Genomic DNA, 13,562 nt, shown 5'->3' with positions numbered 1-13,562 from the left:
AAAAAAATCTTTCAAAAGTGTATGATTGAACTAAGGCTATTACGGTGTTTTCCAAAGCCATCGGTCACGTTTTACTTATCCATTCCTTGGGGAACCCCACAACAGCACATTATTGTTCCATTCCAGCACAAACAAACCAGATTCAACTAGTCAAGTAATCACAAAGCCCTTGATTAGTTGAGTCAGGTGTGCTAGTGATGGACTGGAAATAAAGCAATAACAGATTTCAGAAGTGTGTTGAAGTAAAGCTGTGTCCTTTAGTTCTGTTCAATGACACCGACAGGTTTGTAGTACTGTACACTGGTATTCCTGTGCCTTACCTTGGTCCTGTACTGTATAGTCAGTGGTGACCAGCGGGGGCACCTGGCCCCTGAGGTTCGTAGTGTACACCTGTCCCCCTCGTTTGGCTTGGTCGTCCTCGATGACTTGTGTCTGAACCAAAAGAGGTTGCATTGTAGGTAAAAGAGCTTCTACTGTGGTGAGCCATTTCCTTGACAGTCAGGCTGGGTGAAAGATTTCAATCAGTTCCGCTCTGTTTTTGCTGGCTGCGTGTGGTATAGGACACAGATTGGTATTGTACAAATTCACATGCTGCTGTTGCTTTGTTGCTGTTTGCCTGGCAACAACCCAACCACAATCAATCAAACATTTTGTTTTTAACTACGGGACACAGGGTTGATATCGTCATTTGTAAGTCATGTATTTCACCCAAATAAGACAAAAACAACATGATCAACAGGGTAATTGGGGGGGATAGGCTAACATGTCTATCCTGGGCGCATACTGTATGTGAAGTAGCCAAATCTAAAGAGTACAGTGTGGGTCCACGCTATAATGTCTGTAAAGGAAATACTGGCCTGGAGGTAGCTAGGAAACATGTGAAATGGCATTCTGGTATGCAAAGACGTGAAGTCACAGGAGAATTAAATATGAACTCACTGTGCTAGGGATGGAGTCAGGATCCAGCTTTTTCTGAGGTGGGCCGGCCATTTGGGCTGCCCCACCTTGGAAGGGTCCCGCCATCCCGGGTCCCGCCATCCCGGGTCCCGCCATCCCGGGTCCCGCCATCTGCCCCCCAAATTGACCTGTGACACACAAACAATTCCACAGTGTAAGGCTCTGGTGACCTGTACTTGGTGCAATCCTATTGGCAAGAACACACTTAGCGGTACAGTCCAAAAGCTATTTGTGCACACTCCTCGCCACATTCAATACAATAAGCTTGCGTTCCACAGTGAGTTCCCATATCCAAGGACCCAGATTAATCCTATCCCTGGACTGAAAACATACATTTATTCCAGGAATAAGCTTAATCTGGCTCCAGGAAAATTGCCCTACAAATCCATAAAGCTTTGAAATGGCCACTGTTGAGCTCCAGGTTACTGTGCTATCGGTACCTTGTAGTTGCTGAGGATGTCCTGGTGGTCCGGCAGCTCCAGGCCCAGGCTGCTGGAAGCCCCCAGCACCTGGAGGGGGTGGGCCAGGGAAGGGCCTACCCATGCCTCCCATGGGTGGGGGGCCACCCATAGATTGGGGCCCTGCCATAGTTGGACCAGCTAGGGGTGATTGTGGGGGAGCCATCTGAGATGAGTGGGGGCCCAGGGGTGGGTGTCCCATAGCTGGGGGAGGGGCAGTCTGGAATTGCTGCTGGGTTAGGGGAGAGGTGGGAGGTGCCTGAGGGCTCTGCATGGGCCCTGGACCTGCAGGAAAAGCAAGGGGAGGGTGATCCACTTTCAACACACTGCATGAATGAAGCCTTAACAATAACATACTGCATGCTAGTGTACCTAAGTTGTGGTGCCTCTGTTGAATATATATAGACTAACACTAGTAAGAAAAGTAGATCTACCTAAAGGCTTCCATTTTACTGTTTGGGCAACAAGGCAGTTTACTTTTTAACTTGTTTGGGAGTTGGTTTGCATCTTGTTTACCAGCTAAAGTGGATGCCCTAACCATCCTTAAAACAACAGTCTTGAGTTCTACAAACAGTGGTTAATTACCATATCCGAGGTTCATGGCACCCATCTGATTGGTGAGCTGCTGTGCTGGGGGCGGGCCCTGGTGGGCCATGCTGTGGTAGGGGGATTGAAGTGGCTGTCCATATGGAGGGGCAGGGTAGCTGGAGGAAAGTAAACAAAGAGCTAAATATTTAGTCTGTTCCAATAGTATCAATTAGCTTCCTTGTTTATTTTCCTTCATTAATGATTTGAAAGTACAGAGGAAAACCAACTCAGTCCTTTCACCTATTTGTCATGAAGAAAATGGAAGAAGGAACGTACTAAGAGTATTGGAATGCAGATGGTTGCCTTACAATTCTTTACCTGAAGTGTGCACTATCTCCCTTCCACTCATGGGTTTGAAAGCAATGAATTGGTGTTAACATTGGCTAGAGGGCATTTCTAGCATATGTATTGCACCAGTCCATTCATTTTAATTTAAATCAAATTCCATGAGGTTGGACAGATCAAGTGCATACTTCAGGGAGAAGGGTAGAATTGACCATAACAATGTTATTGTAGTAAATGGACTGCTCGGTGGAGGAAGCTCTGTTACCTTTGAGGGTGAGCTCCGTTCTGCTGGCCGTTTGAGCCGTAATGACTGGGGACCTGTGGCGGAGGCATCCCGGAAGGGGACGACACAGGCTTCATCATACCTGGAGGGTAAAGCATTCTCTTATGGTTACACATGATATATACAAATCATGCACCTGAGCAAAACATCTGATCAAAATGCTATGGCAATAGTATGGCCATCCACAAAGCATCACACATTACGGTCACACATTACATACAGAGTACAATATACACATGAGCAAAAAATAATAATTAGGAAATAGCATGGCCATGCAGAAAAAAACATATCCGTAGTCTTAAATATTGTCATTTTAATTGAAGCTGCATCGCTTAACTTGTTCATGAACAACTGCTACTGGACACTTTCCAACTGACAAGATCAGACCTGTTAAATGAAAAGCTAAACAGAAGACTTCACAGGAGGAATGGGAGACCAAAGGCACGTGGCTTTACCTGTTGGTGGGGCGGGGAATGATTGAGGTGGTCCCCCATAGTGTCTATAGAGGGGCTGGGCAGGCGCGCTCCCAAACCCGGCTGGGTAGCCTCCCATCCCAGGCTGGGCCTGGGAATAGGGAGGTGTGGCAACATAACCCTGCTGACTCATCCTGTGCTGTTAAGGTCTTCTCATTACAAAATGGCAGAGATCCAACAATCTGCAAAGATGGAAGCACAGAGTAAGGAATTTTGCTATCTGATGAGGCAGATCATTTAAGGAAATGTCTATTGTTCTAGCATTCTCGTAGTCTTGACTTGAAGGGCCAAAACAGTAGTTTGAGTTTAATAATGAGAATACAAAAGCTCTAATTCACAGAATTTCACAAACCAACCTGCAACTGTCACCTTGCCCATGAGAAGATTTTTCATAGACTGCACATGTAATATCCTTCGTTGTCTTCACTATTTTCCTCATATCTAACATCAGTACTTTCCTCCAGTACAAAGTAAATAAGTGGTATTCTCCACCAGGCAAAGCCAACAAGCAATATTTGACCTCAAAACAACGTCAAGGCTCACGTGTAACAAGACCCAAGAACATTGGACTATTGGGAGATAAGAGAGTTCCATCTTTGATAACATAGACTAATCTACAAGTGACTAATTTATACTGCTGTTGCCAGTCAGTTTCCTGCAACAATGGTCCTAAAATAATAATAATATTCTCAAGATGAATATATGCGATAACACAATGTAATTACACTATTATATATATATAATTTCTTACAACTGTTGGTTGATGAAAGCCTGTGTAATGGTTGCTTAATGACATATTGAAGCAGAAATTGTAGGTAGATACAGTATCTCTTAATTGGGGTTCAAATGATTAAATGACTGATTCAGGCCTAACTTCACAAGCTCATGTGCAGTGTTGGTGAAATCATTATTGAGCAATAGGCCTCTCAGTAAGTCCAATGGTTATAAATAAATACGTACAGTAGGCCTAAATAAGTTAGTCACATTCTCCAAATAGGCAATTAATAATAATGGAAAAAACGAATTATTGGTCTCCCTTGTAAGCTATTCTGTCCTTAAATCTCTCGGTAAGGTTGCATTTTTTTTCCAGTTTTAGAACAACCTGAGCTTGACCTGATGGACTTCCACAAGTCTATACAACAGCTGTCAAATATTGCTAAATTAAGGCCACAAACAGCTGTCTTGCATTGCGACATATATCAAATGCAAAGTTCTTAAAATAAAAAAGGGGGGGAATCCATAAATAAAGACAGAATTATCAAAAGAAACAGTCATGGCTAAAACAAACGTAGGCTAATGTACGACGAGTAGCTCAGCCACAACCCAGAATTGCCACGTCAAAGACCGTTATGATGGTTTAAAAGCTGAGCTTCACCAACCTAGGACCTAGGCTAGGTAGCCTAGCTACCATTCAGTTCCAACCAGACAGACATCAATATTTATCAACTGCATTAAAATATATCGGTTGTTTACACCACCCGAAACAATATCCATCTATGCAGCACAATTGTGTTTAGTGTGTGTGCGCGGTGTATTTAACGTTACAAATAAACAAAATGTGTCGTTCATACACGGAAATTGCTAACGGGTTAGCTAGCTATGAAAGCATTCTGGTATAAAATGTATTTTAATAGGCCTACAACAGACAGTGAAATACCCTCTTATAAAACGCATTCGGCTTCTCTGTCAAATGTAATTATTTACCTGTATTCTGGGGAGTACCTGCCGAGTCCTCTTCTCTACGAATTCCTGATAGTCAAAGTAGAGTGCCACGTCAAACTCCAACACAGCACCGGTCCGTACGTAACTCGCTGTAATTCTCAGTGGTAAATGCGCATGCACCAACCTGTGGGAAACCCAACACGTCAGCATAGACAAATATTATTGCGCCGATTGCGTAGCATAAAACTCTAGAAAATTGTGCATTTCTGATCTGTCAAGCAGGCAATCAACTGCTCATAATGCAAACTAGGCAGTATGAAACTAGGCAGTAGGCCTATCTAAACTTGATTTCGTTCTCCATTCAATAGGCAGTAGCAATTCGAATAGATCCACTATCAGGTGATCTAAAACGGCTTATCAACAATGTCTATGTAATTGAGACCAGGCCAAATAGATCATAACAATTAAAGTCCCAACAGGGTAGTCCTACCATCTCCAGGTTGTGCAGATTATATTTGATGTGAAAACATGAAGCGTCTCAATATACAATCAGCACTTGAATTCAATGGTTTGCATCTCTGCATATTTGTAGACTACATGTGACTGTATTGTGTTTATTCACTTGCTTGTGTTTGTGTAGGCCCGCATATGCACAAAACAAGTTCCCTATAAAAGCAATGTCGAGTTAGTCTCTCTACTATAGGATATTATATTGTATTTTATTATATTGTATAGGTAGGCCTATTGCAAAACGCAAAACCGTACACTCAATATCCTGTGTACRTCACATGCACATACTCAAGAACATTTTCCGCGGGCCACCACTTACTGAGAACGTCATTAGACAACCCATTCATAGACGTTAACAACATTTAGCGCCTATGGGCCTATCTTCTGCCTGGGGAAGTTTTGTTAAGAGCCCCAACGCTCAGCGATAAATAATTTTCAAAAAACAAAAGGTTAAATTACTACACACTACACATATTAAGCCACATTTCCATGTTACAGAGCTTCTTTYCGGAAAACAGACTGAAGACAGAGGTAGCACCTGTGCTAATTAGCTATATCTGKYRCTCCAAACACCTGTGTATTGATGGAGTATTTGGCTGCCAGAGCCAATTCGCCTCTTAACAAGAGTGTAACAGTATTGCTACTGTCCCTCTTCTCGCCTCGAACCAGGGACCCACTGCACACAACGACAACTGCCTCCCTCGAAGCATCCTTACCCATCGCTCRACAAAAACCCCGGCTCTTGCAGAGCAAGGGAAACAACTACTTCAAGGTCTCATAGCGAGTGACGTCACCGAATGAAACGCTATTAGCGTGCACCCCGCTAACTAGCTAGCCATTTCACACCGGTTAAAAGAGCATGTAAGGTCCTTGGACTATAAGGAGCAAAGTTAGGTTCCAATAGTCCATTATTTGTCTAGTCATCAGATATTKTTTTTATATTTACAATGCAAGTAATCAACTAATTTATAGGGATACACAATAAAAATTAGGCCTAAATCACTTTCAACCAATAGGCTATAGGCCAACACATACATTTGACTAGAAAACAGCCAGCATAATCGATACATAAACTAAATTGAGATATCAAAGCTCATTATTATTGTAGCTACACTGTATGAGAAGTTCAACCCCGACCGTGGCCCCATACAAATGCAGCTACAAGACATTCCCAAGAGCGCACAACTAGATGAGCAGGCGGGGCTATGTGCAATGACGTTTCAGAGCGGGCTGGACGAGAAGGCTGGAATCGGGATAACTTGCAGATGATGGGAATTATACTGCACTGTGCTGCTCTTGGTTTCCTAGAGCCCTGTTGGTCCAACTCCGGACAATTTGATGATAGCGGTTTTGGTGGGAGCCTGTTGCGTGTGGCATGGGCACTGGGGATTATATCTGTGTAACGGTGCGCGGAGGCGCGCCCTGGGGCTTCAGTCTCTGCCAAGGAGAGGGGGATGCCTACCGACCTTTGCAGGTTTATCAGGTAGAAACATAATTAGTTTGAAGTATTTTTTTGTTAATTGTTTATGCTTTTGGCGTTGCATTGTATAACATAGGTCAACGGAGCCTTCATCAAGATCATGATTTGTCGCATTGCAAGTTTGTTTTGTCTCGCGTTTATTTGTGTTATGTTTCTATTGAACCATGTAAAACGTGCATTTACATGTCATACAATGCGGCTTTAGGCCAACAAGTTTTTTTTTCTCCTCATGTTCAGGAACAGTGGCCACTTGGAAATGAATCCATTAGCTACGCTGGACATGTAGGTTATTTGATGCGAAGATGAGACAGGTATCCTAATGATGTTGATCTTTAGGGTTGATGTTGTAGCCTACATTTCATATGGTGAATTAATTGTTTTGAAAATACTTTATTTGAGCAAATGTTTTTAGTTTAGAGTTTAGTTTWGAGTTTAGAGAGCGTGTGTTTGAGACAGGCAGAATTCCCCTTTTTTCTGGTGTGTCGGAGATGGGTTTTTTTATGGTATGATTCCTGGGGACCCTTATATGGTCAAGGCTCGAGGACTGTGMTGTGCAGAGCGATCTATCAGTTATCACAAGTGAAGATTTCATCAAGAATCTAAACATGCTCGTGCTGTGAAGACCGTGCCTTCAGGGGTCACGGAGTGATAAAAACCTAAACAAAGAAGATGGAAAGCTGCTGGATAGGAACTTTTATTTAGATAAGTCTCAATCGAAAATGGTAGATTTGTTAAATCTTGTTTAATTGAAGCCTATAGGCCTAATTGTGCAGCAAACCACATGTTGATTCATACAGTAGGCCTATCCCATGCAGGCCTAATTTGTAGCCTATTACTTGCTACATGTTAGTAATTGTATCCAGCTGGAATAATGGTGCCTTTCCCAATGGCATAACTTTCTTGGTGAGCATTTGTGGCCAACAAGTTGTATTCTCCTCATGTTTAGGAACAGTGGCCACTTGGCTACACATTACTATGTATGTACACTACTGTATTAGAGAATGGACAGTAAGCCCATTTTGACAGAGATACTTACCAAAAGGCAATCCGCTCCTTCGATGGCCACACATGGAGCTACCTAAGAAGCATCACATAAGGATAAACGGACCCTTAAAGCACAGGGATGCTTTATGTAGGAATGCCAAAGACAGTTGATGGATCAGTGTGACTAGGCTATGTCAAGTGCATTGTAAAGGAAGTGAAAATGATTATGCTTGTGAATGATGGTGTAGATTGGTACCCCATCAACCACATCCAGCCCCCCAGCAAGGGGTCAAGGTGTAGCTTAGAGGGGGTCTAGGACTCTGAGGCATTGATTTGTTCTGGCCAGGAGAACAACTCGCAAGCAATGCTTTCCCCTGCACTAAAAGTTCTAATAGGCAGCCCAATAAAAAAGGCTGAACCAATAAATATTTTAATACCTCATCATGAAATACTAACTCTCAAATGGCCAAATAACTTAGGGTTCCTAAGCTTTGTGGGGGTACTCTCTCCTAATTGAAATTTTAAGTGGACCCACAACACTGACCCAAACCTCACTTGTAGCCATTTACTGGGTTATAGGACTCTTTTAGTCATTACATCCTTTGTTTTAGGGACAGCCTGGTTTTGCTTTGTGGAACTCCAGGGAATGACTTTGGTAACATATGGACCAAACATATGGACTACATTTTTGAAGAATTCAACTATTTTAAAGGTCCTTTTTTGACAGGATTGATGATGTCACCAAGTACTAAGCACTAAGGGGTGGTTTCCCAGTCACATATTTCACCTAGTCCCTGACTGAAAAGCATGCTCAATGGAGAAGCTTTGTTGAACTTACTTTTTATTCAAGGACTAGGCTTAGTCTGTGTCCTGGAAATCATCCCAAAGTGTGCCACAAGTCTGTTAGCCCACTTAACTATTCAGGGAGCTAACACAAGTGTTCAGGTCTCAGGCAAATGTACTCATCATGAAATGTACTCATCATGATAGTATAATTTCATAGATGGCATAATTCCTTATAGAATGTTGTAAATACATTTTAAGAGAGCTGTCCACTTCATAGATCCATAATGCTCCCTTTGAGCACCAATATTATTTATTTAACCTCAAGTGAAACATTTAGTAATTTACTTATCCCCAAAAAATTTTTACAAAGACTGTTTGTAAATCATATGATACTATGTGAAAACTGTATCACCACTGATACTGTGGTGCCAAAGGTTGTTGAAAAGTGTGTAACAGAACAACTGATTGCCCACCTCAACAACAGCCCCTTCACATTACACTCCATGCAGTTTGGCTTCAGAGCGAAACACTCCACAGAAACGGCCAACTGCTTTCTTCTGGAAAATGTGAAGTCCAAGATGGACAAAGGGGGCGTTGTTGGGGCTGTGTTTCTGGACCTAAGGAAGGCTTTTGATACTGTTAACCATGAGATTCTCATCACAAAATTGTCCAAGTTCAACTTTTCCCCTGATGCCTTGAGATGGATGAAATCATACCTTGAAGGCAGAACTCAGTGTGTCAGAGTGAGCAATGAGCTGTCGCCCACTCTTAGATATGATGTGTGCGTGCCCCAAGGGTCAATACTGYGGCCCCTCCTGTTCAGCCTGTATATTAATGATCTGCCTTCTGTCTGTACTGGGTCTGAAGTTCAAATGTATGCAGATGATACAGTGATATATGTGCATGCAAAGAGCAAACAACAAGCTGCACAAGAACTCACTACTGTAATGGTCCAGGTTACAAAGTGGCTCAGTGACTCGTGTTTGCATCTCAATGTGAAAAAAACTGTTTGCATGTTCTTCACAAAGAGGGCAACAGATGCTACTGAGCCAGATGTCTATGTGTCAGGGGAGAAGCTCCAGGTGGTATCTGATTTTAAGTACCTTGGCATCATACTTGATTCCAACCTCTCTTTTAAAAAGCATGTGAAAAAGATAATTCAAATAGCCAAATTCAACCTAGCTAATTTCCGATTTAGACTAAATTGTTTGACTACAGAGGTAGCAAAACTGTACTTCAAATCTATGATACTCCCCCACTTAACATACTGCTTGACTAGTTGGGCCCAAGCTTGCTGTACAACATTAAAACCTATTCAGTCTGTCTACAAACAGGCTCTCAAAGTGCTTGATAGGAAGCCCAATAGCCATCATCACGGTTACATCCTCAGAAAGCATGAGCTCCTGAGTTGGGAAAATCTTGTGCAATACACCGACGCATGTCTTGTATTCAAGATCCTAAATGGCCTGGCTCCCCCTCCACTCAGTATTTCTGTTAAACAGAAAACCCAAACATATGGCAGCAGATCCACAAGGTCTGCCATGAGAGGTGACTGTATAGTTCCCTTAAGGACAAGCACCTTTAGTAAATCCACTTTCTCTGTGAGAGCTTCCCATGTCTGGAATACACTGCCATCAGACACACATAATTGCACCACATATCACACTTTCACAAAATGCATGAAGACATGGCTAAAGGTCAATCAGATTTGTGAACATAATCCCTAGCTGTGTATTGCCGCTTTCCATGTTGTCTGTTGTAGCTTGTGAGGTGTGGAAACACTTTGTTGCTTTTATGAATTTTGTCTTGCTGCTATTTGTTCTATGTTGCTCTGTCTGTATGCTATGTCTTGCTTGTCCTATGTTGCTCTGCGTGTGCTCACTGCTCAATGATTGTCTATATTGTAATTGTTTTTAATAACCTGCCCAGGGACTGCGGTTGAAAATTACTGAAACGTTGATTAATGTGCACTGTCCCTGTAAAAATAAAATAAACTCAACAAAAGCATTTACATCAAGCCTGACCGAAATAGCCAAAACTGCTTCACTTGAACTGAAAACCCTCCGATCACTGGGCACACAATGTTTGAATCAATGTTTTGTTCACGTAATTTCTATTAAATTACGTTGAACCAACGTGGAATAGGTGTTGAATTGACATCTGTGCCCAGTGGGTGGTAACTGACCTGCCTCTCTAACCACAAGGCTACTGCCATTACTTTGTCCGACTTTGAAGCTAGAATGCTCATATAACAATTCAAAATTTGCTCTTCCAGGTGTTGGAATGTTACACTCCCCAGGTCTTGTTTAAGGAAATCTGTCAACAACTTCTCAACCATAGAGAGAGCGTAAATCCATTCCTCTTACACAAATACATTCCTGTGACATCAAAAACGTGTGCCAAAAAATCCCCCCAATAGATGAAAATCTAATATTTTACAAACTCTGACATTTATGTTTTATAACATATAATATGCATGTAACTGCCAAAATAAAGGAAACACCAACAAAGTGTCTTAAGGCGTTGGGCCACCGCGAGCCCTGTGAATGGGGGCATTTTCCTATCAGGATAGAGATGATTCACTCAGAATGGCTGTGTATTTATGTGTTTACCTTGAGTGGACCTAAACCATACCACAGGGGTATCCTACGAAGCAACCTAGATCTACTCAGGGTTTTCTAAAGCTAACCAGCTTCAGTTAGCTTCACATTCCTAACTCAGGCTTCATTCATACTACGAGGATGGATATTGCTTGTCCTCCTGCCGCTAACTCTAGCAGGCATATAACTGCTTGTGCATGTTGCACGTGGCTAGTCGAACGCTAGACTCTTAATTGAGACAATGCTGAAACATGAATCCATGGGCGAGTCAGTGCCACGTTTTAATTTGTGCCGAAATAAAAATGAAATGTTATTTTGCAAATTCATCAGGCTATGGTGTGAAATAGGCTTTTAGAAGTGCCATCTTTATTTTATTACTTATCTTTAATGCCGTCTTTGGTGTGCTTATCAATGCACAAGCACATTTTAACACTCCTATCATACAAAAGTGTTACATTTTTGCGTTATTTAAGAGAAAAAAACAGTTTGATTAATAAAACATTTAATCAGTAGTCGTCATCAAATGAAGGTGATGATGATGCCACAGGAGGCTGCTGAGGGTAGGACGCTAGTTAATAATGGCTGTTTGATGTGTGGGATACCATTCCAATTTTTCAGTTCCAGCCATTACTATGAGCCCGTCCTCCCCAATTACACCAGCCACCTGTGGATGACGCAATCTTTGCAAGAGGGAGGGAATCGGATTTCATTGGTCCTCAGTCATTTCATTCTGGGTGAGTGGAGTTAGCCGTGAGTTAGCCTGGCCTGGAGCAGCTTAGTTCTGAAGGATTTGATGCCATAGAAATTTACCTGGCTAGAAGGTGAGCCACCAAAGTTACCTCACTAACTCCTCAAACCTGCTTTGTACGATACCTCTCAGGAAAATGCACCACACACCATAACAGAGCCACCAGAACCCTCATTTACTCAAGTGTTTCCTTTATTTTGGCAGTTACCTCTATATATAATATACTGTATATTATAATAGTTGAATTCAGCCTTTTGACTTTGTCAAAAATCAAATCAAATTTTATTWGTCACATACACATGGTTAGCAGATGTTAATGCGAGTGTAGCGAAATGCTTGTGCTTCTAGTTCCGACAATGCAGTAGTAACCAACGAGTAATCTAACCTAACAATTCCACAACAACTACCTTATACACACAAAAGTGTAAAGGGATAAAGAATTTGTACATAAAGATATATGAATGAGTGATGGTACAGAACGGCATAGGCAAGATGCAGTAGATGGTATCGAGTACAGTATATACATATGAGATGAGTAATGTAGTGTATGTAAACATGATATTAAGTGGCATTCTGAATTTGTTCTACTGATTGAGGTCAATCCTAAACTATTAAATTATTGATTTACCCATATGCTCAGTTGCCTTTCAACAAAACAGCATTGCAATGTTTAACACAAAGGTCAGAAGAATCTGATAGAAGTCAGGTTGGTATTCAAAGAGAGTGGGAGAAATCGCCTATCACCGAGCTTTAAGTGCCTGGCACTTGTTCAGTGTCATGGAGCACGATCAAAGGGAATATCTTTGTTTTTCTGGACAAACACTCAGTTACTATGCTACCGTAACTTCATTGCTTTTATAAACCTATGCTAGCCTCTGGGTATATGTGTTTCAGAGGGAGTTTTTGTAGTTTGGTCCTGTTCTATTTGAACTGAAAACTGAACATAAATACAGTACATACATAGATTTCTGGACCTGCATCGTTGCACTGACATGTGGCTATTTAGAGAACGTTAGCTTTTTGTGTAATTCAATTTCAACTAAAGTCATCCTTGAATCTATTACTTGATGTTGACATTCAATTGATTTAGTTAATTTATTTAAGGGCAGAGCAAGTTATAACTTTTGATTGACAGTATTACAATGCTGCTGTATCATATCATCCACGATAAGCCTCACTCGGCCACAGCCACTCCAGTAATGTTCATCTATAAATAAGTCAAACGACTGGATTTCCATTTTTAGACAAATAGTCTCGTTTTAAACCTTGTTTTTTGCAGAATTGGGGAGTGTGTTGACATTCCAAAAAAGACTGATGTAGAGAAACTTGGCTTATTTAATTCACATCAGACAGCAACAATAGGCCTTGTTTAGGCAAGGCAGCTGTGCATGAGGCCTTTCTAATGTAGCATAAGGAATAGGGGCAAATTGAATTAAATTAAAGTTGAATTAAGTTTAATTAAAATTTGTAGGGAAGTGGAATGAAAACACCCACCACTCCTCAAGAAAAGGGTTTTGCACATGACATCCTCATTGAACTCGTTTTTGGATTTATCAAACAAATAAAGTTTGATTAAACTGCAGTATTTTAGGGTCAAGGGTGCTAAGTTCCAAAAGAGGGTCTTTCCAAAGTTTGAGCACATTGTTATATAAGCCCTGTGTTAATATCTTCTTTGGCTTAACTGTCAAATATTTGCCTGTACCGGTGTGAAATGGCAATAGATGACGTCTCTTGCGAGTCTATGCCTC

The 13,562-nt window shown here is 41.6% G+C and overlaps 2 protein-coding genes across 2 annotated transcripts in view; one reads left to right on the top strand and one right to left on the bottom strand.

Annotated features, from left to right (window-relative positions):
• Positions 1-13,562, bottom strand: part of sec24d (SEC24 homolog D, COPII coat complex component) — a 40,145-nt gene that overhangs the window by 25,350 nt on the left and 1,233 nt on the right. The window contains exons 2-8 of the mRNA XM_023982280.2: positions 4,749-4,890; positions 3,027-3,226; positions 2,554-2,653; positions 2,001-2,119; positions 1,398-1,700; positions 940-1,085; positions 321-432 (exon numbers count right to left, since the gene is read on the bottom strand). Coding sequence (XP_023838048.1) covers positions 321-432; positions 940-1,085; positions 1,398-1,700; positions 2,001-2,119; positions 2,554-2,653; positions 3,027-3,177 — 931 coding nt within the window. The 5' untranslated portion in view covers positions 3,178-3,226; positions 4,749-4,890. The remainder of the gene's footprint in view (positions 1-320; positions 433-939; positions 1,086-1,397; positions 1,701-2,000; positions 2,120-2,553; positions 2,654-3,026; positions 3,227-4,748; positions 4,891-13,562) is intronic.
• Positions 6,480-13,562, top strand: part of LOC111960181 (synaptopodin-2-like) — a 64,036-nt gene continuing 56,953 nt past the window's right edge. The window contains exon 1 of the mRNA XM_070437807.1: positions 6,480-6,699. Within this exon, the coding sequence (XP_070293908.1) occupies positions 6,592-6,699 (108 nt within the window). The 5' untranslated portion in view covers positions 6,480-6,591. The remainder of the gene's footprint in view (positions 6,700-13,562) is intronic.

Source organism: Salvelinus sp. IW2-2015, linkage group LG37 (genome assembly GCF_002910315.2).
Source record: "Salvelinus sp. IW2-2015 linkage group LG37, ASM291031v2, whole genome shotgun sequence".
NCBI lineage: Eukaryota > Metazoa > Chordata > Actinopteri > Salmoniformes > Salmonidae > Salvelinus > Salvelinus sp. IW2-2015.
The sequence above is the reverse complement of the archived record's forward strand: the minus strand, read 5'-3'. Positions and strand labels throughout refer to the sequence as shown.